The sequence below is a fragment of the Falco biarmicus genome, chromosome W (assembly GCF_023638135.1).
Source record: "Falco biarmicus isolate bFalBia1 chromosome W, bFalBia1.pri, whole genome shotgun sequence".
In the NCBI taxonomy this organism is placed as follows: Eukaryota; Metazoa; Chordata; class Aves; order Falconiformes; family Falconidae; genus Falco; species Falco biarmicus.
This window is the reverse complement of record NC_079310.1, coordinates 10868221-10893059: the sequence shown is the minus strand read 5'-3', so window position 1 is coordinate 10893059 and position 24839 is coordinate 10868221. Positions and strand designations below refer to the sequence as shown.

At 42.5% G+C, this 24839-nt stretch overlaps 1 protein-coding gene across 1 annotated transcript in view; it reads right to left on the bottom strand.

The window, feature by feature from the left end:
* The window catches only part of LOXHD1 (lipoxygenase homology PLAT domains 1), a 148139-nt gene that overhangs the window by 61949 nt on the left and 61351 nt on the right, over nucleotides 1-24839 (bottom strand). The window contains 4 exon segments of the mRNA XM_056323194.1: nucleotides 14267-14429; nucleotides 18646-18762; nucleotides 21961-22123; nucleotides 22125-22140. Of these exon segments, the coding sequence (XP_056179169.1) occupies nucleotides 14267-14429; nucleotides 18646-18762; nucleotides 21961-22123; nucleotides 22125-22140 (459 nt within the window).

Sequence of the window (24839 nt, the reverse complement as noted above, 5' to 3'; positions counted from 1 at the left end):
TGGTTAGTTGCCTAAATACCAAGCCTGCCCCTAGTTTCTCTTCTGTAGTTATCTGTTCCCACCTGCAACATTCTTTTCCCACCACAATCTTCCTGTTATTGTGTAACAAGAACAGTCAAAGACAGTGTATTTTTGCTTTATTTCAGATAAGCTGAGAGCGATGTGCATTTTTGTCCAGCCAGCTGGACTATGTCTATGTGACCCTTTTCAGCTAGCCAGTTATCCACAAGGCATCATGTGGAAAAGAGCCTCTGATAGTCCAAGAGAGTGTCTTTTGGTGATAACATGTCTGACGCCTACTGTGCCTCTCACAGCATTGGATCCTTTGAAGGACACTTCAGAAAAAATTATACAAAATTTGCATAAACTCTTCCCTTAACTCTATCGGACCCTGCTGTTCAGAACCTAGTGTCACTTCTCCCCACCTCTGGATGCTGTCTGCGATGAAGTTGGTGGCAGAGGAGGAGGGAGAATAATTCTTCAGGTCAGTGGGTTTCTTTCTGAAGAGGCCCTACGGATGTTGTTGACTAGCTCCTTTCCCACATTTGATGGGGTGGATGGACTTGTCCAACTTGAGGCATCTGAGGGACATGATTTGTTATTGCAGTTGCCCGTAGAGGTCACCTGTGCATTTTACCTTGCCGTGACAGAAAACAGCGTACCCTTGAATAACCACCTGTTGATACTATCACACTGCCCAACACTGTTTGGAGAACGTACATCTGCTGGCAATGGAGAAGTTAATTCTGACAAGCTGCAGCATCCCAGATTTCCACAGAAGAGAAAGAAGAGGGTTGGAAACGCAGAAGTTGCTGTGAACTTCATGGCTTTTTCCACTGTTAGGGTTGGAGAGCTGAGGGAAAAGCAACAAACACACAGGCACTGATCCAGCTGTTCCAAAAGCAGTCACAGCACAAGGCAAAGAGAAGTTTGCTTTTCTGCCTCTCCTTGCTTTTCACCAGGATGAACACAGCCCGTCAAAGCACTGAAAGCCCAGAACACATGCATGCGTGCATGCAATCAAGCACGGCGCTCGCTCACATGATCCTTCTTCTGCCGCCTTGACCAAGCTGGATTTTTTTGTCTCCTTCATGTCTGAGTTGCTATCCTGACTCAACAGGCTGGGAGATGAGCCACCCAGGCTGTTTCGTTCGCCATCATAGCTCTAGTTGGAAAGCATGTACAGGAGTGTAGTAAGATTGAGTTTTCAAGTGTTGTCAGCTGTTCCCATGTGCCTCCAAGAACAACATAAGAAGAACACCCCGTAGATCCTCAGGTAGCTTTTTTCTCAGTGTAGCTCAAATAAATGTGACTTGTAATTGACAGCAGGTCATTCATTTACTTCATTGGTAACCCTGACAGGCCATTTTGGATGTGTGTTATAAAGAAAGAAAAGATAATGGACCTAGCAGGCTCCAGTGACAGTGGTGTGTTGTGACTTTTTCTCTGTTACCTGTGTGAGCAATAGCCACGAAAATTTAGATGGATGGAGCAGGGTCAGGTTTGTTTATCAGGACACACACTGTGGTGTCAGAGTAATGTAGCTGGTACAGGTCGAAGAGCATAAGAGGAAGAGTACTGTAAAGCTACGAATACAAGGAGAGAAAAAAAAATACAAAAATCTATTGTATTTGATTGTATTTGAAGAGTTATTGCACATGTGTTCAGTGTCATTGCCCAATAAATGTGAGGGTTTTGCCACAGTCATGTACTTTAAAAAAAAAAAAAGTGATTAGCTTTTCTTCATTATAAATTATATGAAAATGGGGTAAGTGTGACCACAAGAATTCATAGCATTGTCTGCTGCAATTTTATGATGAAGCATATGGCAATACTCATCCATGGTCTAATTCTTCTTACATCCATTCTGTTGTATTCAGGATGAGTCTGGTCCAATTTTATTGATGATAATTTTAGTGGTAACTGTCAATTAAAATGTCACTGTATTTTGCAAAGTGGACTCCTTAAATACAACAGTTTTATAATCAGCTGCTTTATTATGTCTCACTGTATAGAAGCAATAGAGGTCTATTAATCTTGTTTGCTAATTGTAGTTAGTGCATGTACCTCAAATTCCAATCAGCAAGTAGAAAGGGCATTTAACTAAAAAAACATTTGGTGCTTTGAGCATTAGAAAACAGACCAGACTTTTTATGCTTGGCATTGGTAGAAGAAGGAGCTGAAAAGATAAACCCATCCAGTTCAATGAGGATGAAGTCAAAGGACTCAATATTTTGGCCTGAGGACTGAATAGTGGGACCCATAACTAACCTACTTTGTGAGCACAGCAAGGAGAGCAGCAGGGAAATATACTCTATTCTGCATCAGCAAGGTACTTTGACTCTCAACTGAAGAGTGTCACTTAGGTTCCTTGATTTTTCTGTTGAAATTGCAAACTATAGAGCTGTGGCGAAGCTTGATGCAAGCAAGTTGTCCCTTTATTAGTGATTTTCTTACAATTATATACGTTTCTATCTTCTACATATTACACACTGATTGGTTAAATCTTAAGCATAAAAAACACTGATTGGTTGACGTTTAAGGCACACCATTAAAACAATAGGAACTGATGAGTTTACCTTGTCATAGCAACAATTTCTATTCTAAGATTGGGGTGCTGCGGGCATTTCGGGCGAGCGGGAGTCAGATTCAAATACTCACAGAGTTCAAGATCTGATCCGTTTATTGTACAAACCAGGTAGACTTTTATAAGGCATTCTATAAGCGTGCAATAATGTGGTTGGCTATTTTACAAGCGTATAATAATATGATTGGTTAACAATTGTTTACTGGGAAGATTTCTGTTTTCTGCTTGTTCTGGCATGTAGGCTCCTTTCTGCGGTTTCCCAGCTCCTCTTATCACGTCCCGTTGGCCTTGGTTTTGTGCAAACATCTGCAATTTGCTCCTTTTTCTTCATCCCACTGTTCTGGCCGTAACCTCGTCTTATTTCTTCAGTATTTTTCCACTTGCTTCAGAGTTCAGCATAATCATTCAATACAGCAAGAGCCCCAACATTGGGGGTTTCTTCCTACGTGACTTTCTTAATTAATAAAGTTCCTTATCGGCACTATCCGTTCCCTTATCTGGCTACTTGTTCTTCTTTGTCCATCTGGTTGCCATCTCAACTGCAATGGCTCAAGAGTCTGCAGTTAGCTTGCTCCTTTGTTCCCAGGGCTTGTGCCCTACAAGTTCTAGCATGTCTCTATTCATCAGGCTAACAGTACTTGGACTCTTGTCCTTGAGGCCTTGTCCTGCATCTCCCCCTTCCTGTTGCACAAAAAGAACCTTTGAAATCGAACGAGTTGTTAATTTTCGTAAGCATTGTAAAAGACAAGGTATAAGTAATAGAACAAACAAAAAAGCAACTAAAGCATATATAATCATCTTCACTAAACTTCTTAACCATCCTGAAATACCCCAACCACTAAACAGTTTATCTAACCAATCCCAAATATCACTTTGCTGAAGATGAGAAACTCCATCCTTCAATCTCTGGATGTGAGCATGAATTGATTCCGAATGATCTGAAAGGTTCATGCAACACATCCCTGCAAACTCTTCACAACCATGACCTTGTGCCAGAAGCAAAAAATCTATTGCAGCTCTATTTTGTAATGTCGCGTGGCGAACACTATCAACATCTAATAAAAGACCAGACAAGGCACTGCTTGTGGCATTAGTTTGTTTGGCAAGCCAACAGCCAAGCTTATCTAATGTTGCCAGAGCATTTACTGCAGCAGCTCCAGGCAACAAAAGAGATGCAGTAAAGCGTTGGCCAAAGGACCAAAATTGCATGTTATCATCACAATCGGGGGCAAATGCATGAGTGCCACGCTTTGTCCTTCGAAAGTAGCAACGTTGTAAAATCATAGATGTGTTAGGAGTCAGGACGGAAAGTCGCCCTAAACTACACGGACCTCCTTTTATATGAGAAGGAATGACAGGCCATGCTCGATCCCCACAAATAAAAAATACTCCAGCAGGTAGTGAGAGCGGAGCATTGCTAGATTTAGACAAGTTTTTAGCAGTGTAATTACACCAGATAGTTGCATTTCTAAAAACAGGATGAATAGGGGATACGTCCCATGCCCTAGATTGATTCTTTCCCGTGTAGTTAAATTTTATGCAAAAATCCATTTTTACAGAACCAAGGAGTTCAATTTCCTGTGGTTCCAAAGTGGCCAGTGGGAGATGGGGTGTCCATACATCCCAATTGTCTGTCACATTTTTTGATACGTTTTTGGGTGGAAAAAGACTTTGAAGGTTTCTAGGTATAGGCCATTCATCTAATGGTAAGCCCACAAGACATGTGGAAAAAGGCTGATCCGGAGTGGCCATAGCAAGACACAGAGTATCCTGTCCAGTCAAGTTCACCAACGTGACCCAAACACTTACCTTTGGTAGAAAAGGGGGATAAGAGCTACCTTCAATAGGCCAAGGTCCAGATGTGAACATCATTATCCATATTAATGACAACGCTTGTTTCTCCTTTTCTTTTTCCATCGTTGTTTTACAACCAGCCATACTTCTGGTCGTACTGTCCACGACCAAGGCACTGCAACTGATTGTCCACACTCTAATCCTATAATAATGTTCTTGTTAATAATATAAATTCTGCCTGCTAATATAATATATTGAAACAACAACCATGCAATAGCCTGTACTTCTAGGCTTTCAATCAATGATAAAAAATTTACAAAACCTAAGTTTGGCAAAATCTCAGAACCTAATCCTATAACTCCCTCTATTTCCAAAAGAGGTTTTCTGTGACGAGCGAGGGAAAGCAAGCAGCCAACTCAATGTGAGTGATAAAGCAAGCTTCGATTTATTACGGCGCGATTATGTCTTATATACAGTTCCAGTTAATTATGCCTACAAGTCATCTGCTGATTGGCTAAGCTCTAAAGGGTTACATTTTCATACGTCCTCCTACTTGCGGTTTCTGCGGATAGCTAGCTACATATATTTTTTTCCTCTCTTGTCTACGCGAATTCCTCAAAGTTATTTACAACATTAGGCACAAGGTCAGTGTTTTTCTCAGCTTCCTTATCAGCATGCCTCAGCATAGCTGCAAGGCCTGCTTCAGCTAACTTACGCTAACTTTGTTTCACAAAGATCTTTAAGGGAGTCATGGCCATGATCACACAGCCATTCTGCAACATTTCCCCCTTTTTCTCTTTGCGCAAGCAAAACTTGTGCAGTTACACGCTCGAGTAATTTTTGAATACAAGAGAGAGCACAGCTTAAACATACGAGTGCAATGATAACAATTATTACTATAAGCAACACACTTTACAACAGCCCTTTCAAACTAACAGAAGACTGCCCTAATAATAGAGCACCATAACTTTGTCCATTAATTATCAGAGGTCCTCGGACACGAGTTGCGATTTTTTGTGGTCGGTTGTCAATTAATGTTGTATCTACTGCTGTTGCCAGGTCCAGGCCGAGGCTCCTTCGGGTGGCGGGTTGTAACACGGTGTCTGCCGATAAGAGTTGGTCATGTCTCCTGGAGGGGGTGTCGTGAAGGTGACAGGAGTCGCGATTGGGGTCGACGCGCTGCGGCTCCTCGCGCTCGGTTTCCCGTTTCCCGTCTGCCGACAGACATTGGTGCTGTGGGTCCCTCGCTGACAATTTTGGCACCACACTTGACGTTGTCGACATCGGTCATGGGTATGTCCTGGCTTCCCGCATCGATAGCAGGGGAAGTCTCGGCGCGTGGTGGTCGCTGGCTTTGGGGGCGCGGTAGCCCCAGGGGGGTGCAGAGGCGCAAGCGCTGCAAAAGCCTGACTTTGGGCTTGCACTAAATCTCTCCCTACTGCTTGGATTGCTTCCACTAGCAAGGCTTGCTGACCTACTGGCACCCAACTCATTCGCTCTAGCATTGTTTCTACAGAAGAATCTAAGGGCAGGGTTACTAAAATGCCTTTGGTGTAACTGTTACGATTCTCCAGAATACACTGGCACAATAACGGCCCTTTCATAAAGTTAGGTATATCTGGTGGGCTCACTGTGGAGGCCTGACTCATTCACTGTACTACGTAACTGACTTAATATTTTCCAATCAAAGCCTCCCAGGTTCCCTGTCTTTGGTTAGCGGCATTCATCTGATACGTTACAGGGAAAGCTTGTGGGGGGTTGACTTGCTCAGCAATATCAAATATTCCCTGAGCAGCTGCTTCTTGTGCTATTTTTTGCCAATTAATGTGCGTAGAACGCACCAGTTTGTTTACTGTATTTTTTTGTTGTTTTGTTGGGGGGTTTTTTGGGTTTTTTTGGGTTTGTTGGGTTTTTTTTTAGAATTTTGTATTGACTGCCCACTGCTATTTTCTTCCTCAGCAGCACATTCGTCAGATGTGTCCCCGCCCTCTGGCCCCCCCGAGGCTACTTCGCCGGAGGGGGTGGCGGAGGACACGAAGGGTCTGGAGGTGGTGCAGTGGGCTCTATAGGTGGTACAGAGGGCACTGTTTGTGATAAAGGGGGTATTGGAATGTAATTTTCACATGGCATAATTTTTCCTGCATTAGGATCTGCGCTTGCAAGTCGGCTTGTTACTGCTGCAGCAAGGCGCTTTTCTGCTTGATATCTTTTTATACAATTAATAACTTCATGCCATGATTTCATCAATTTTTTTGCTGCCTTATCATCATCTATTACTAAATCCCATAAACAATCTCCATAATTACGCCATTCTTCTACTTCAAACATATGCTCAGGATCTGCAAAATATCCTTTTGCTTTACCTAATACAATTAACCTGGCCAGATCTTTTAAAGGGCCTACTCCCCGCTTTTCTAAAAAGCATTGTAAAAGTGCTAGCGCTACCTCTTTTTCCATTGTGCACTTGTTAAAGTCCTCTTTGTTGCAGCCTTTTCCCTTGGGTAGCAGCTCACGGACGGCGAACCCCTTCTTGAATTATCCTGGGCTCAAGCACGGATCGGGTACGATGCCAGCATCAGCCGATCTTCTGCTCTCTGGTCGCTGCTATCAGTGCTTCTCCGTCCTCGCTGTCCGGTGAAGAACAAGGTTAGGGGTCCCTTGTTCAGGCGCCACTTACGACGAGCGAGGGAAAGCAAGCAGCCAACTCAATGTGAGTGATAAAGCAAGCTTCGATTTATTACGGCGCAATTATGTCTTATATACAGTTCCAGTTAATTATGCCTACAAGTCATCTGCTGATTGGCTAAGCTCTAAAGGGTTACATTTTCATACGTCCTCCTACTTGCGGTTTCTGCGGATAGCTAGCTACATATATTTTTTTCCTCTCTTGTCTACGCGAATTCCTCAAAGTTATTTACAACATTAGGCACAAGGTCAGTGTTTTTCTCAGCTTCCTTATCAGCATGCCTCAGCATAGCTGCAAGGCCTGCTTCAGCTAACTTACGCTAACTTTGTTTCACAAAGATCTTTAAGGGAGTCATGGCCATGATCACACAGCCATTCTGCAACAGTTTTCCCATAAAACGTTCCGCCTACAGTATCTGATTAAACCTTAATATTTGATTGTTACACCCAGAACACATCCAATGACCCCATCTGTCCCTTAGTCTTACAACTCGCCAGCAATCCTGATCACAGAGTTCACAATGAATCTTGATCCACGGTCGACAGAATGGTCCATTTTCATAGCAACATAACTGTAGAAATCGAGACGCTGTCCAATCTGGTTCGTGACAGTGTCGTTGAAAGTCGATGTAAGGGAAGATAATATCTGCTAGCGGTGACGTCAGTGTGTTGGGGATCTGGTCTGGTCCAAACGTATTACCTTTGTTAAGTGGTTTAATCCAGGGTGATAGTGTTCGTTCTAGGCACTGTAAAAAGCGAAATCTATATTCTATGTCCTGATTTTGGGTATCTGACATTAATGCAAAACAGAAATCCTCACGCAGTTTTTATTTCATTCTGTAGGGTCGGTGTCGGTATCAGTTGTCTGCGGTAAAGGTTCACGGAAAGGTCTTACATTCTTTGCTGGGATCCATCTGGGTCCTTTTTCTGTGGAGACACAAGCATAACCTTTTCCCCATGTAACAAGAGGATATGGTCCCATAATTTTACCTGTTTCTGGATCTCGAACCAATACTGGGGCTTTAACCCGTGCCTCGAAGGAGGCATTTGCAGTAAAATGTCGAACTATCGGTGAGTTGTTATCTATTAAAGAACAATTTAAAAAATTAAAAACATACAATGCTTTCTGTAACCGTTCCTCCAGAATAGCCATTCCCATTCCCCCTTTTTGTTGTTGTCATAGACGTTTTAGAGACTGATGAGACCGTTCAATAAGAGATTGACCGGTGGGGGAATGAGGAATGCCAGTAATATGAGTTATACCCCATAGGGCAAAAAAGGTTTTTATAGTTGTTGAAACATAAGCTGGACCATTATCTGTCTTTATCTTTGAGGGAATACCCAAAGTAGCAAAAGCACGCATTAAATGTCTACGAACATCTCGTGCCTTTTCTCCTGTATGACAAGAGGCAAACAAGGCACCTGAAAATGTATCAATAGAAGAGCGGATATATTTAAGGTTACCAAATTCAGAATAATGTGTGACATCTGTTTGCCATAATTGTAGGCTTTGTAATCCTCTAGGGTTAACTCCTGCAGCAATTGATGGGAAAGCATGTTTTTGACAATCAGGACAGACAGCAATAATATTTGATGCTTGTTGAGAAGTAAGGTCAAACTGTCGTTTAAGAGCTCCAGCATTTAGATGGAAAAAAGAGTGACTTAGTTTAGCTTGTGCAATACGGCCTGGCAGTACTTGAACTGGTAACGTCAATAGATCAACTCGTCGATTGCCTTCTGCAAGAAAACCAGGTAGTGAGGTGTGAGACCTAATATGCATAACAAAATAAGGCGCAGATCGAGAGTCCAAAAAGAAAATAAGTTCCTGTAACAAGGTAAAAAGTTGTGAATGTGAAACATTCCACAGCACAGAAGCTTCAGCTCGTGTAACAATACCTGCAACATAAGCGGAATCAGTAACAAGGTTGAGTGGTACATTCCATTTTTGGAAGACGCGAACAACTGCATTCAGTTCTACTATTTGAGGTGAACCAGAGACTGTCTCTATGTCCGAGTCCCATCGTCTCCGTTGATCATCCCACCATAGAAGAACAGATTTATGTGATTTGCCTGATCCATCTGTAAACACAGTAAGCGCCTGTAGAGGTTGATCGCTTCTTTTGGGTTTCAACATCAGACGAAAGTCAATATTAAACAGTTTGTGTGAAGGTGGATGGGAAGTGATTTGACCTGTATAGTCGGCAAGTGCCATAACAAAGGTGTCTGATTGCTGATAAAGCCATTGTAAGTATACTGTTGTTATTGGTAGACAGATACAGACAAAATCCTTTCCTGATAAGGTTAACAGGCGTGATCTAGCTTTAACAATCAGAGAGGCAAACATTTCATGTTGTGTCAAAATAGTTTTTGTAGACTGGTTAGGTAAAAAGATCCATTCAATAATTAACAAGGGGTCCGAGTTCTGAAGGTCCCGTTGAAATATCAGGGCATGAGGCTGTCGTGCAGGGTTTAAAATAATCAAGTAAAAAGGTAGTTCAGGGGCCCATCGGTGGGCCTGTCGAGAAGCGATAGCTGAGGTAACCTTTTGTAAAGATGTATCTGCTTCAGAGTTAAGATTACGTGGAGAACAAAGATTAGTGTCCCCTTTTAGTAGTTCAAACAGAGGACCCAAGTCTGTATTAGAAATTCCCAATAATGGTCGAACCCAATTTATTTTTCCCAGTAATTTTTGTGCATCATGCAGGTTCCTTACATTGGTATTGATCTGCAATGGTTGAGGAACAATAGTTTGTGCTCTTATTTGCCAGCCCAGATATTTCCAAGGGGGAAACTTTTGGACCTTTTCTGGTGCTATACAGAGACCAGCCAAATTCACAGCATCTGTGACAAGGGCTACAGCTTTCTCCATGACTTCGTGATGTTGTGCTGCCACTAAAAGGTCATCCATATAATGATACAATAACACAGTAGGCATAGCATTTCGGACAGGACTGAGTATTTTCGCAACATACCATTGACACATTGTAGGACTATTTTTCATACCTTGTGGCAGTACAACCCACTGATATCTCTGCAATGGAGCTTGCATGTTGATGCTTGGAATTGAAAAAGCAAATTTTGGGGCATCATCTGGATGCAACGGGATACTGAGGAAACAATCTTTAAGATCTATGACAGTTAGATGCCAATGTCAAGGGATCATAGTTGGGGACGGGAGCCCGGGTTGGAGGGCTCCCATATCTTCCATAGCATCATTAATTTTTCTGAGATAATGGAGCAAGCGCCACTTGCCAGTTTGTTTTTTAATAACAAAAACAGGTGAATTCCATGGGCTAGTAGAAGGTACAATGTGTCCTTTGGACAGTTGTTCTGAGACTAAGTTTTGAAGTGCGCGAAGTTTTTCCAAAGGAAGGGGTCATTGATCCACCCAAATAGGAACATCAGTTTTCCAGGTTATTTTTAGGGTGTCATGCACTTCAATGGCCCCATCTAAAAATGTGTACGGATAGACATTCCCCATTGTGACAATACATCAAGCCCCCACAAAACCATAGGGACAGGCAGCACAAAAGGTTTAACAGAAGCCACATGTCCCTCTGGTCCTTGAATTCGAATTAGTTTCAAACTCTGACAACTGTTACCGGTCCCCCCTATCCCAGCCAGTGTCTGAGAGGCATTAGTCAATGGCCATTGCGGAGGCCATTTAGCTTGAGAAATTACTGTGACATCAGCTCCAGTGTCAATGATTCCATTTAGTGCTATTTGTTGGTCATTGTAAATAAGGGTACACTGATACATAGGTCGCTGTGGAGAAATGGATTGTACCCACAAAATGTGAGGTAACCCTGTAGTTCCAAAACTTCCTTTCCTCTGCGGTGGATGATCAGTGGTAAGAGAGCTTACCCTTGCCGGAATCAGAATCAATTGTGCTATTCGACTGCCCTGAGGTATCGTACAAGGCGGAAATGGAGTCTATGCCATAATTTTGTTTTCGTCCACACTGTCAGAGTCAATAACACCTGGTAAAACAAAGAGACCAGACAATGTTGTGGAAGATCTACCAATTAATAGAGCTTGTGTATCAGGGGGTAATGGTCCTTTGACATTTGTTGATAATAAATGAACCGAGGAATCGAGCAACGTTACTGTGTGTGAGGTTGCCAGGTCCAATCCGGCGCTGCCTGAGGTTGCTGGACAGGGACTTGAGGTGTTGGTACTTCTCTCCGAGCTTGTTGAAAAATGTCAGTTGTGGCACTTGTGTCTGCACGCGTCGCTGCCCCGCGCTCCGTGGTCGGTTTCCCTGTATCGGTTGTCCCTGGAAGTCATACTTAGATCGACGTTGATTAGCATAATGACGTCCTTTCTGACATTTCGGACAAACTCCAGGACCAGGAGGTTGTTGTTTATTCCCCGCAGCCCGCGCAAGACAATTTCTCTTTAGATGACCAGGCTTACCACAACCATAGCAATTTCCCACACCATGCATCGTTGCAAAAGCAGCAGCCATAGCTTCAAATTTGTGTTCAACCGTACCGATTCGGTTACATGCTTCCACCATTTCCACCAGAGTGGGGTTTGGGTTGGGAAGAGACTTCAATAGCCTTTTACAATCAACATTAGCATTTTCAACAGCTAGTTTTGTTAGCAATATATCCCGAGCTTCCGCATTATCTACTTGACGTTCCAGAGCCTGTTTTAGTCTATCAATAAACTGCATATAAGGTTCTCAAGACTCCTGAGTGATGTTAGTAAAAGCTTTTTGTGGCTTTTGTAAGTCTGGGACCTGGAAAAAAGCCTCTTCTCTAATTGCCTCGAGAGCCGCACGGGGGCAGTTTTGAGCCTGTGCTACCGGATCAGCATGTGCACCGGTGCCTGTAAGATGTTCTATTGTTAGTGCAGCTAATGCAACATCATTATGATTAACATACGTGAGTAGGAGTGCTTGCAGTCCTCCTCTCCAATGTGATTCCCATAACGTGTACTGAGTCGGGGTTAGTAACAATCGTGCTAAAGATTTCAAATCATGAGGAGCCATGATATAAGTATCAAACACAGAAGATCTTCCATAAACAAACTCCAGGGATTCAGATGTGCAATTACTACCAGAGTTAATGGCATGTATCTCTATAAATTCCCCAAATGGAAAGAGAACAGGTTTCTGGGTTCTTTTGCTGAGACAGTATTTAATTAAGGAAGTGTTGGAGCTGTATGGTTAAAGTACCCTTTCTCTTTAGGTTGCTCAATGATGATCCAATAAAACCTCATCAAGTCTTTAGAAATGTTCTTTACTAAACCTGTTAAATACTCCTACTTTTATTTTGCTACCCTTTTCCTAATTACACAGGGAAAACAAACAGTTACCAAAAGCACCCTCACCAGGAAAGCAATTAGGGGCTGTGCAAGTCTCTGATTACCCTGGCGGCATACGAGCCCTGGAGAATGCCTCCTTGCAAATCCCAGGGCAATGCAGATGAGGAAAAGGTGCAAAGTCCCAGTTAGGATTCCTCTTTGTACTTTAACAGCATCAAAGAAAATATCTATATTGTATTTTTCTTCCGTACCTAGCTTCCCCAGTACAATAGGGCCTATTCTGCTTCATTGTCCATGAAAGATTTCCATTGATTTTTCTAAGAAATGGATCGGGACCATCACCTGAGACCACTCATCAGGCTAGGTGCAATGCCAGGTTTTCTGGTTTGCCTCTTCACATCATGCTCTACAAAGTTACAGCTTCGTATTTGAAAGACAACCGCTGCACTGGTAATGAAGGAAGCAATGTGTAGAGTGTAATTAGTCAACACATCCCTCTTTGGTTTTTTCTTGCTGGTTGTAGCGACCTTCAGGACTGAAATGCAGTCCAATAAATAAAATATGATCCTCAAAACACCCCAAGCTGATTTTCTTTTGCTGTCATTTACACTGTGTCACTGCCCAAGACGTAGAAGGACTCACAGATACATCAGATATAATTCCCATCCCAGATATTTTATAGCTAAAGCAGAAATTCTCAAACTTAGCCTTAGCTCCCAACCAAAAGAAACTTATCCAAAAATTCCATATATTGTAAAACTGGTTTTAAGGCTTTGCCTTTAGAAGGAAAAGTGAGTCACCTAGGTTAGTTAACATATGGTAACTAACGCAAGGTAAAGCGGGAGAAGTGAGTAAGTTAAGGTCATGCAGGCAGCTAGCAGTCATGCTACTTGCTAATTGATATTAAAACTGTCTTTGCCTCTGCGTGAAAAAGCATCACCCTTGTGCTACCACGTAGTTACTAACAGGAGGGAAGAGCACACCTCTCCCTTCTAAGGGCACAGCGCAAGGCTCCAGCCTTCCTTACAGCAAGGCGCCTCTTCCCTTGGCAATGGAAAACACTTATAATCCATCTAAATTCCAGCCTGACAATGGTGTTCTGTAAATGCCAATCAGACTCCGAGAGAAAAGAAACAGGGAGAGAAATTATTTTCTCTGTTCAATCATCTTGTTGCCAGATGTGAGAAACACAAATGAAAATGGCAGCTGAGTTCAATTTGCTCTGCTCAGGATGTAGGAAGGTTCATGACTTCTCTCAAGGGCAGAAGGAGCTCAGGGTGGGAAAAGGATATCCTGGAGGAAAAAGAGTCAGGAACAGCTGGGCATACAGAGAAGCAACGAGTTTAGAATGAAACTTCAGTACTTGTTCGGTTGCTTCAGCTACTAGGGGGGCCAAACACTGAATAGGAACACTTTCTAAGATGGGCTCAGAACTTAATAGGAATTAAGCCTCCTCCCCAGATGCACTTTAACAAAGTGAGGGTGGCTGCCCAGAGCCAAATTTTTAGAGGGTGTCCCTATGTACCTGAAAGGCAGCAGAAAAAACAATTTGGGGAGGAAAGAGGAACATAAATCAGACTGGCAGGGTGGGAAAGGAAGGGGCTGAGTGGACAGGACAGATGAAGTTGGGCAAACAAGTAAAGATGTTTGCAGAGCCCAGAAGATGAGATGGAAGAATTTTATTAGGCATCAGAGGAGATGTGCAAACTGTGTGTGTGAAAGGATGTCTGTGACAGGTTTATAAATGCCTTACAGGAAAATGATGGTGTTATTGCACAGAAGCACTTCAGGTATGAGAGGCCAGAGAACAGGAAGGGAAGGAAATGTGAACAGTCGTACCAGTGTTGCATTTGTCTGAACCACACATCCAAGGGGTTTGTTCCAAAAATCAGGTGAATAGGTCCCTACCTACTTGTAGGATTATATTACCTTCTAATGGGTCTTCAATTTCTTCCTCTGTCTGCTTGAGTGTCCCGTCCTTCACGAGTTTTTCAGTAAAAATATCAGATGATACCATCCCTCTGATAATCTTGCTGTCATCTTCAGACTTTGCAAGCCATCTTTCACATGGAAATATGACAGTTTCTGAGCCCTGAAGTAAACACGACAGAGATAATCTCTTCAAAACAACATGAACACGTTAGCATTTCCCCTTTGAAAATACTCTGACATGCAGGCAAAGATTTTCAACTCATGTGTGTATGCATGTGTATGTACATGCAGAACTGAAATAGTGTATAGAGAGATATATTTACTCCCGAAAGAGGACATCTGAGGACTCTGAGAAGAAGCACTGAACGTGTAGTGGAGAACAGCATTCCCAATGGCTGCATGAGACCAGATTTATGATCCAGTAGATCTCTGCCCTTCCCAGCTTTCAATCTTGCAAATTCTTAACCAGGACTGCACCATTCCTGCTGAAGCCATGTTTTACTAGGACTCTGCCAGCCCTCTCCAATCCTTATTCGGGCAACATTCCCTTTGAAGTCAGTAGGGTTTTTTTCTGAGTCAATACTTCAAGATTTTGCCCTATAATTCGGTGACTCAAGCTGGTTTCCAGGCAATTCCCATATGTACATTAAGAGGAGAAAAATAGCAATTTAATTTTTTATCTTTTGTTTTGCCTTCACTTTGGTGGAAACAAATATGATTCCTATCATCAAACAAACAAAACCAATAGAACATATTTTCCACTTGGTAAACAAAATCAATCCCAGACTACTCATTAAGAACAGACTCCTGTAAGGCCTCCAAGATGGTAAGATGAAGCAGGCTTTCCACCAGTTGGGCACCCCAGGCCATGTCTCCGTAAAGGAAGGGGCATGAGCCATCGTGCAAGCTGCAGAGCCCACAAGTCTGAACAGAAACAAAAAGTTAGTTTTAAGCTCACAGTAAGTAAATAAAAGGAGAAAAAAACAATCCTTTCCTTACTGACAACTTCATTGTTTCTCTCCTAAGTAACACAGGGACTTTCTGCTCTTTCCAGTACTCTGTGTGCCATCGCTTTCATGTATAGCATACGTAGGAATACTGTCCACGTTAATTATTCTCATGCAACTATGTATCAAACCAATGCAGGGTTCTTTCTTCACTATTTTACTATTTAAATAATGCAATATTAATATATAGGAGAACAAGGGAATAGCTCTCACTGCAGGAATACCAAATATTATTATCACTGTGTACTACTGCCCTGGGCTGCCTTGAGCCACCGGATCTTGCCCCCCCTGACATGGTCACTGGGGAGGGGTGGGTTGTGCAGCTAAGATCAGGGGGCACTCCAGTCACTGCTAACCTGGAATGAACAGGTCATCCTACCCACCCACCACCCACCCCCCGCGTGCACAGACCCCGGCCAAGCTGATCTGCAGGAGCTGAACTCCTCCTGGGGACTTGTGTGACAAAGTGCCTTGAGTCTGCAGCAGAATCATCCTCCGAACTGGCACAGCCCAAATCTGCGGCTGTCAATAAAACATCATTTCCCTCCTCTCTGCTGCTCCCCAAAGTGCTGCTGTTTAACCCCAGACTTGCAATGTTTAACTCCATAAGGTGGTTTGGAGCGTGACTCGTACAAAATGGTGTCAAACAAAACTGGCAGCACTTTAGATGATTTCAAATATTTTACTCTCAAGTGTTATTTGTGCTGTACAAGCAAAATACAGCACCTAAGGACTGGTCACACCGCTGCTTCTGCCTGCTTGTTTCTGCACTGGCTGCCTGACCGCATAACCTGTATTATCTCGCTGTATGCTGAGCCGATGAGCAGCGCTTATCTCCTCACCTAGTCTGGGAAGAGAGGGCTTTCCAGAATGATGCTTCACTCCTGAAACTCTCTCCTCCCCGTAAGGATCCCACTTCAGTCCTGTCTCTCGTTGAAGCTTTTAACTGCTCCTAAACATTCATAATGTTGGCTGTACATGTCATTGATATGAGCACTGTTTAGTTGGTAATAGGCTATCTAGGGACTTGAGTGCCTGCACAGTGGGGTGTAATGTGCAGTTACTGCAAGAGTTAATTGCAACATTATTGTTAACAACCATGTCGTTGCCACAGTTTTTATTGGAGTTTCCTTGTTAGTGATTGCATTAATATTTAAGTGACGTAAAGTGCACTGTTTTATGTTACCCACAGTAAAATCCTCTTGCAGCTCCAAACAGAATTTCTTTCATTAGAGTCTGAGTCTGGCCCCAAGCTAGAATCAGGGTATGATAGTGTGCTAAAAGTCAGTGCTTTGCCCTTCTCCAAGTTGTAACAAATGAAATATAATTATCAGATATAATGGGCACGCCAAGACAGAGCTTTATTGGCATGCAAAAATCCCAGTTTTCTACCCAAGTGCTTTCAATTTAATCTGAAAAGTTACTGACCTCATTTTTCTTTTGCGGCATTACAGATACATCTAGACACATCTTAGCAGTCTAATCAGGTAGCACAGCTTTTAGAAGCGTTGGCAGCATATTGCTATCCTGCGGCAGGTCATAATATCCTGCAGCTGATCAGCGGCATCATGCAGTGCTCTGCTTTCTTCTTTTTTCCCATGCTATAATCAAAAGATCAGAAGAACTGTAAATCTCTCAATTTTTAAGTTGTTCATGGTTTTCCTCCCTTCCTCCGCTTTCCCAGGTTCCTTACTATGTGTCTTTCAAAGCTACTGTAATGACTGCAGAGCCATGCAGCCCTAAGACCCTTTCTGAGCTAACGGAAGAGCACCCACGAGCTTCCCAAAGTGCTCAGTTAATAGTAGGTATAGAAAGAGGCAGGTCAGAAATCTCTTTTCCCTTGATTTCCACACCTTTGTGCATCTCCCTTTTCATCTTCCCTAGCCTATGACCAATAATATCTCCAAAAGCAATGTCATCTTGTTCATCAGCCTAATGAACCTGCCCAAGGCAAGGGATGGTCAATACACAGGTAGAGGGTCTGATAACAACTGACTGGCAAAAAGGTGATCACGAGAAACAGGCAAAGGGTATTGGCTTGTGAAAAACTTGTACAGGAGGATACGGGCTTAGGCACAATGATGAGGGTTCAAGGCAGACCTTTGGGCTGATTGTGAAGCAATGAGAGTAAAACATATCCTGGAGATTTTGAAGGAGAAAACAAGATGAGAAGTAGGTTCACCATGACTGAGCAAGCCATGTTTACACCAACTCTTGATATTGGAAGTCACTTCAGGATGGGACAGACCTGAGCATTGAGGTGGAGATGAAAGCTGACATCCCTTCGGAATAAGGGGAGAAAGGACAAGAAAGAGGAGAGAGCCCAGGTGTTCCCAAAGACAGCTACTGCTCCAATTCTGAACTGGTCCTGAAGAGGTGATTTTCTTCTGAACTTCCCTGCAACCAGATTCATTTCTGTTCCTACAGCCAACATCCAAAAGCAGGGTAGAAGAACAGTTTCCTACGTGGACAAGATCAAGATGTCCAGTCTGGCTGCACTGCCTTAATCCCACCAACATGAGCAACCAAAAGTCCTAAGACCTATATTGATGGGTTTTAGATGAGTGATTCAGGGACTTGCACTGACAAGCATTTTGCTTGTCTTAATTGTACTGGCTCCCTGCATTTATTCCTCCAGAATTAAGGAATTGATGAAATTATTTCTTGTCCATGTTTAGCAACAATACTTTTTATTTCAAAATGGTACACCCATTCCCACTTCTTTCCCTATGATTGTTCAAAACAAATCTACACATGAAAATAGGATGCTTTGGCCTCTTGTTTCACCCAAACCCACCATTATCTAGATAATTACTCTAAGTTAGCCTTGGGCACTTGGGGATGTCCAGCGACAGTGGTGCAGTGCAGCACAGGGACATCTACTCAGCCCTGTATTTCTTTAGCTGTATTTGCACAGCAATGGGTACAGACTCAGGAATCTCCCTTCTCAGTCCAGCAAGTAAGTCACAAGAACATTGCCTCCAAACCCAGCAGGCAGATCGCTCCTTCACACAAAAGATGAAGAGTAGTAAAGACCTCTAAAAGGTTGAGGAGCAACATAACTGCTTTGCTTCCATCCACTGACAGGGGGAAATAATTCTGTTCTAGTCAAGAGGTACTATGAGAACAGCATTTTTTGAAAAGCAGTGATTGCAGAGTCTTATAGTCAACATTTGGAGAATAAAACATGGTAATACATGTTTGCTGTCCCCAGATCCCCAAGCTCTAGCAAGTTCATTAGTGTGCATTGTTCTTTAGGGAGTCATTTTTCAATGTTAATCACACTTTGCATAGAGAAGATGCGCGTTGGGAAATGGAAATGGCTGCTAATGGGAAATATATTTGGGAGTGCTGGGATGTGCAGCCTACCTTTCCATTTGGCAATAGTCTCCGAATCATCACATGGTCCAAATGCCATCTAGAATTCAGCCCTTCGCCACTGTGTCCTATGCAAATCTTTTCAATAATGTCACCAACATCCTCCAGCTACAGGAAAAAGGGGAGGGGGGAGAGAGAGAGAAAGATGATGGCATGAACAACAGGTGACTTTTGAGACACTCCTTCTTTAGCTTATTTCCTATTTGTCCAGTCTGTATGAAGTCCCAGGGGAGCAAATTATGCCCCAACTTACATTTTAGCTAAAGGGCTTCCCTGAACTTCTGTTCCAAAAATGGAGAGAATCTTGCTCTACACAAATTACCCACTGTACAAGATAGGTCTGGCTGCACAGCAGCAACCCTGCATTTCAAGGCTTCTCTGTACGAGTGTGAATGAAGGTAATTTTTTAGAAATAGCAATGCTGCTGCATCTTAAGTTGTTCTTTTTATATCCCTTTCCTTTATAAACACTCATGTGCACTCTTATAACACTGGAAGAATAGCTTTGATGCCAAAGTACAATATTAACAGCCTGTTTTTTTGTATCATCTCTCTCCTGTTCCGCCACAGAATCCCAATGCCGAGCAAGGCACCAGAATCACTATCTTATGAAGTGGCTACTGGTTTTTTATGCCTTACCTTATTACTTGAGTAATTTGTTCCCAGTCCATTACTTTTAAGTTACCTCCCTTCCAAAAGCTTGACCAGGAAAAATGGTATTTGCTTCTAAGTAATAGCTTTTGGTTATTTCAGTGCAAGCTTTTGTTTAGCTGGCCTTTAAAAAACCAAGGCTGGCTGCAAACCTCCTTTGCATGTAGGAGAAGCGCACTGGGCCGTCTTTCTGCCCATAGGGACCCAGAGACTTTTTTTTCTTGGAAACATGAGAAAACTGAACAACTCAATTTGTACCACTGGAGACTACTCCTTTGTCGCGACGGAGGGAAGACACAGTCACTCAATATGAGTGATCAGCAGACTTCCTTTATTGTGTCTTACAGTCATCTTTTATACCTTGTTATAATTAGCTCATACATATTACAAAAGTTAAGCTCATTATTGGTTAGTTGCCTAAATATCAAGCCCGCCCCTAGTTTCTCTTCTGTAGTTATCTGTTCCCTCCTTTATCGACCGCAATCTTCTTGCTATTGTGTAACAAAACCAGCCAAGGACAGTGTATTTTTGCTTTACTTCAGATAAACTGAGAGCAATGTGCATTTTTGTCCAGCCAGCTGGACTATGTCTATATGACCTTTTTCAGCTAGCCAGTTATCCACACTCCTTCTCTTCCGAACTGACAGAATTGCCCCATACTGAAGCAAAGACATTAGTAATTCTAGAAGACTCCTCATCTCTGTAAGACTGTCTGCACTACTCAAGGAGTTCATGCTCTGAACAAACTGGGTTTGACTTCGTCAGCCCTGCCCTGACTTTAGGCAGCACAAGATTAATCACAAAATAATTAAATGATCCAAACTCATTTCTAAAACTCATGCATACATGCAAGTATACACTGGAGGAAAATAATTTTCTCCTCTTTTGTCCTCTCCAAATATTCATCTTTCAATGAGGTTTTTAATCAATACATAGCAATAAAGTGATGCTTGACCAATAAAGATCCATGTTAAAGAAGTTGTCTTTACCCTGCTGTAGGCATGTTCAGCAAATCATCACTTGGGAGCATAGCTGAGACCACTGTCTAATCTTTTTCACCTCTTTTGCAAAATGCAAAATGTCAGAGGCAGTTAAAACCACTAATACAAATGGGCAATTCTCAGTTTGTGTTTCCTGACAGCCCCAAATTGTTTTTAAGGTCTATTGAACTCCAAATTATGGCTCTACACAAAGAGGTGAAAGAAGAATATATTTTGCTTCATCCCCATCTCCTGCAGCAAGAGGAACTGGCGAAGAGAGAATGAAGTTTGGAGACAGGTTAATATGATGTTATAAATCTGGATAACAAACAGTGTTTTCACTCACTTCATCTAAGAAAAGTACTGATGTTTCAGATTCTACCAAACCTCAAATAAATCTTATGGAATAAAGAAATAACAATAACACTCATTTGAAGATTTATACCTATGGATTAATGCATCCTCTATTATGAAAAACTGTGTGGAAACTATCAAAATAAGTCTTATTCCTTGTTTTTAAGTAGTCACACTGGGGATGTATTTTATGATTCTATACGGTATAACAACGATGTGGGCTGGAAGCATTTGAACTTGTTAAGAAGTTTAGTTTAAGATTTGCCTTCAATTACAAAACAAACCAAATTCAAACCACGGAGAGGTTGTAAGGTCCTCTATGAAGTCAGTGTTGGTGTTGCAGCCAGGGAGGGAAGGGAAGGGCATGGAGCAGTACCAAAAAGATAGGCCAGAACAGGACTGCCTATATATTTGCCCCTCACAAATTCTTAGCAATAAGAATATATTATGAATAGAAAGGATCTCACTTATTGATGCACACTGGTTTACTATTTGCACACAGTTGGGCAAACGTTTCAGGAAATACTTGATAAGGTCGTTCCAAAAGTTAGCCTCAGGTATTCAAAAATCATGTTGTCTGCAGCAAAGCAATGGTCTCTCTGTCCAAAGATACAGACAATGTCTAAGCATGATGCTTAGGCTGCCACAGAGTTAGGATAAATGAACAGACCATCCACCCCAAATGATGTGCTAGGTAAGTGGTGAGCACCATGGGCCAGTCCCTTCAACATGATCTGCTGACGTAAAAGCATGAAATGTTGCAAAGGGACCTTAAACACAAGGCAGTTAGTTTCAGCGATACTGCAAGCATTTGGTTCCTGTTACCTTTCGAAGTACGGCAAACTGCAAGAGAAAGCAGATACGTGAGCAAATAAGAGTGATAAGGAGAGGTACACATATTAGATCTGGTGTGCATGGAGACAGATACCCTCTCTTTACCAAGTATGGCCTAGGAAATAGAAGATGTAAAGACCTTCCAAATCGGCTCTCAACTTGATCTGGGAGCGCAAGCTTCCATGTCCATGCATTGGTACACATCAGCTCCATGATAAAATTACACCAGCCTTTACAAGGCTCAGTGTGGAGTCGGGCTACAGGAACACTGCGTGTTGGTACCTCTGAGCTGCTACAAACTGGAGGTCAGTGAGAAAAGATTTGATCCAGTCCATAGTAAGTCTGTTGCAGAACAGAATTTTGAACCCACATTCTTCAAGTAAAAGAGCTGAATAGCTTTCCCTAAAAGAGGAAAAGTTCCCACTTCATTTTCTCTTCTTAATCTCCTTCGGGCAACCTAAGATGAAAGTGGGCATCTTTGATCTTACCTCCACAATGAACTGATTCACTGAGTTCCTTTCAAAATACATCCTTTGCTCCCTCTTGTTGAGGCACAGGGATTTCTGCTGAGTGCAGATCCCATCGGATCCATACAGAACAATGAAGACATCTGCATCTGTGCCAGCTCCGAAGATATCACTGGTGTAGACTGATCTCGTAAGGCACAACTGATTTAGGGAATGGCAGAAAATTAAAACAAACCAACAGGAGTTAGTAAGCAGCATACCAATGCTCCTAAGAAAAAATTAATTAAACAAAATGTGGATTAGAAAACTCAGTGGTTAAAGAGGACAGGGTAGGAATCACACACTTGTAGTCATTTAATTATTGAGCTGGTTAGTGCTATGGGAATCCAGAGGAATTTCCTTTATCCCTATAAGGCCAATTGACCTTGCTGTATGTTCATTTACTAAGATTTTGGCATCAATCACATAATCAGAAAGCACTCGATATATTTATACCTGCCATCTAAAGTCATTGAAACAGGATTTACTCCAACAGCTCAAGCCTTAAAGTAAAACACAAATTCACAAATTCTTTGAGTAATTAGGCAGATAGATGAAGTTAAGCCAGCTGAAGGCAGTATATAAATATTCAAGATAGCCTAATTGAGAAAAGATCTCCTATTATTTTTCTTATTAAACAAGTGACAAAAATCGCTCATAAGGAAGAGAAATAAAACCCTCCGCTGCCCACTCTGATCTAGTTTTCTCTTTGCACCACCTTCTCCGTAACACCAAGGCAAACATGTCGAATTACTGCCAGGTCAATGGTGAATGCAGAACAGCAAGAATCAAGCCCCTAAATATTTCCTTATTCTGTTCCCTTGGTTTCTCCAGAACATCCCATGACCACAAAATCTGATGCCTCCTTTTATTCTGCCTTCACAGCTTCTCACTCCTGGGTCCTGCTGGAGCATGACTCAGAGCTGCTCAGGAATAAGATCGACCCAGGAGTACGAATGGGGCTCTGTTCCTAGCTGTGCTACAGATTTGTTGAATGTCCTCAGTTTCCAAGGTGAGATAGTGTTTAGCTGACGGAGTAAGAAACCTATGTTCAGATGTCTGAACAGCAAATAGGTGTTTACATCTCCAGATGTCATCACTGAAGTCAATGCAGTTTGAAGAAAGAATCAGAGAAGCAAATGCAGGGGTCTTCCTCAAGGTTAGCTGAATTATTCTCCAACTCTCCCTCTGTGAATGAACAATGATCGATGAAAATTGGAGCTCAGATGCTCCACTGCTACAAGGAAATTTAAATTCAGATGCGCCATTTGGCAAACTGAACCCTGTCCCAATCTCCCAATGTCAGGAAGGATTTCAATCCTTTCTGAAATCTATGGACAAAAAATACCAGGTAAGGCTTGGGCACTGCTGATTACCTGCAGGGACTTCTCCTGCCACAAGCAGAAACAATCCCTGGAGTCCACACCGCTACCCATGAGCACAGCCTTCATCACCCAGCACTATCACCAGGATTCACTCCTGGCCATCCCTCTCCCACCCACCACCCACCCAGCTTCCACCACTTCCTATCCCTCGCCACAGTCTTCTCAGTCTCTTGTCAGCTGCACCCTCCTACGCTGCAGCGACTTCAGTCATCTTTGCTATTTACACCATGCCGCTTTGTGCTCTATTTCAGATTCAGCATCTCTTTCAGGGTAGAGAGAAGGTTTCTGGAACTGTATCTGTTGCTGTTGGAGTAACTCTGGTCATGCATGTCAGAGACTAATCATTCATTAAAAACCCAGGCTCTCTAAATATGGCTCTTAGGAGAACAGAGATGAAGAAGCTTCCTTCTTTCTTCTACAGTCAGCCTGGAGGTACGTAATATTCCTTCTGCCCAACCCAAGGAAATCTGTTCTGCTGCGCTGCAAGTAAACTGGAATAGTTTCTCCAGTATGTCAGGGGGGGAAAGAAAATCCTGGAGCCCAAAAATCACATGCTACGTATTAAGAATTAAAAAATTATCTTCTCTGCTGAGGTCCGCAGTGCTTGCTCTTGTTGCTTGAATGTCAACATCAGCTTAGAACTGAATCAGCAACGCGGCACCGTAACAAGGTCACAAGCAGCGCAACTTTCAGCTATCAGACAACCATTTCATTTACATGGCACTTTTAAAGTTGTATCCCCACAGGGATGATTTTAATTGGACTGCTGATGACACATTTTCATCGTTTGTTCGGCATGAAACAATTCTGTCATGAGTCATCATAAAACAAATCAAACTGGTTTAGTTACCTCTGGCAAACTGAAACCCCCAGGTTAATAATTAGGAAGCCAGAATGCGGTAAATAGCACAGTGGGAATGGTTTAAATGGTGAAACAGCCAGAACTGACACTGAGCCTGGTGCGACCTTTTTGCCAGAGGCCTGAGCATTTCCAAAGGCTGAATGTGGACTGCTGGCAAAAATCAGGTTTACAGGAGAACTATGTACTCAAAGGCATGGCATGTCAGGAACTCTTACATCACTGTAATATACAGGGGCATTAATAAATTATATAGTCAACACTACATCAAAATATATATTGATGGGATAACGTGGAAAAACCTGATGAGAAGCACGTACAAGGGCTCTGGGTTATATTCACTCCTATGTACATATTCCCTGCATCTACCTGCCAATTTATTTTTTCAGATACAAAGACTGTTATGTCTTCCAGTTGACTGACAAAAGTGAGGAAGGGAGCAAAGAGTAGCCATTCTTCTGCTCCACAGAGAGAGAGAGAGAGAGAGAGGAGAGGGAGCGAGTGTGTCCTGGATGAGGAGAGACAAGGAGAAGGCAGCAGAGGGACTGGCATGAAGAGTATGTTGGTATGAGATGGTAAAAGACCTTGTTGCAGCCAGCTAGTTTGGAGAGTGCTGT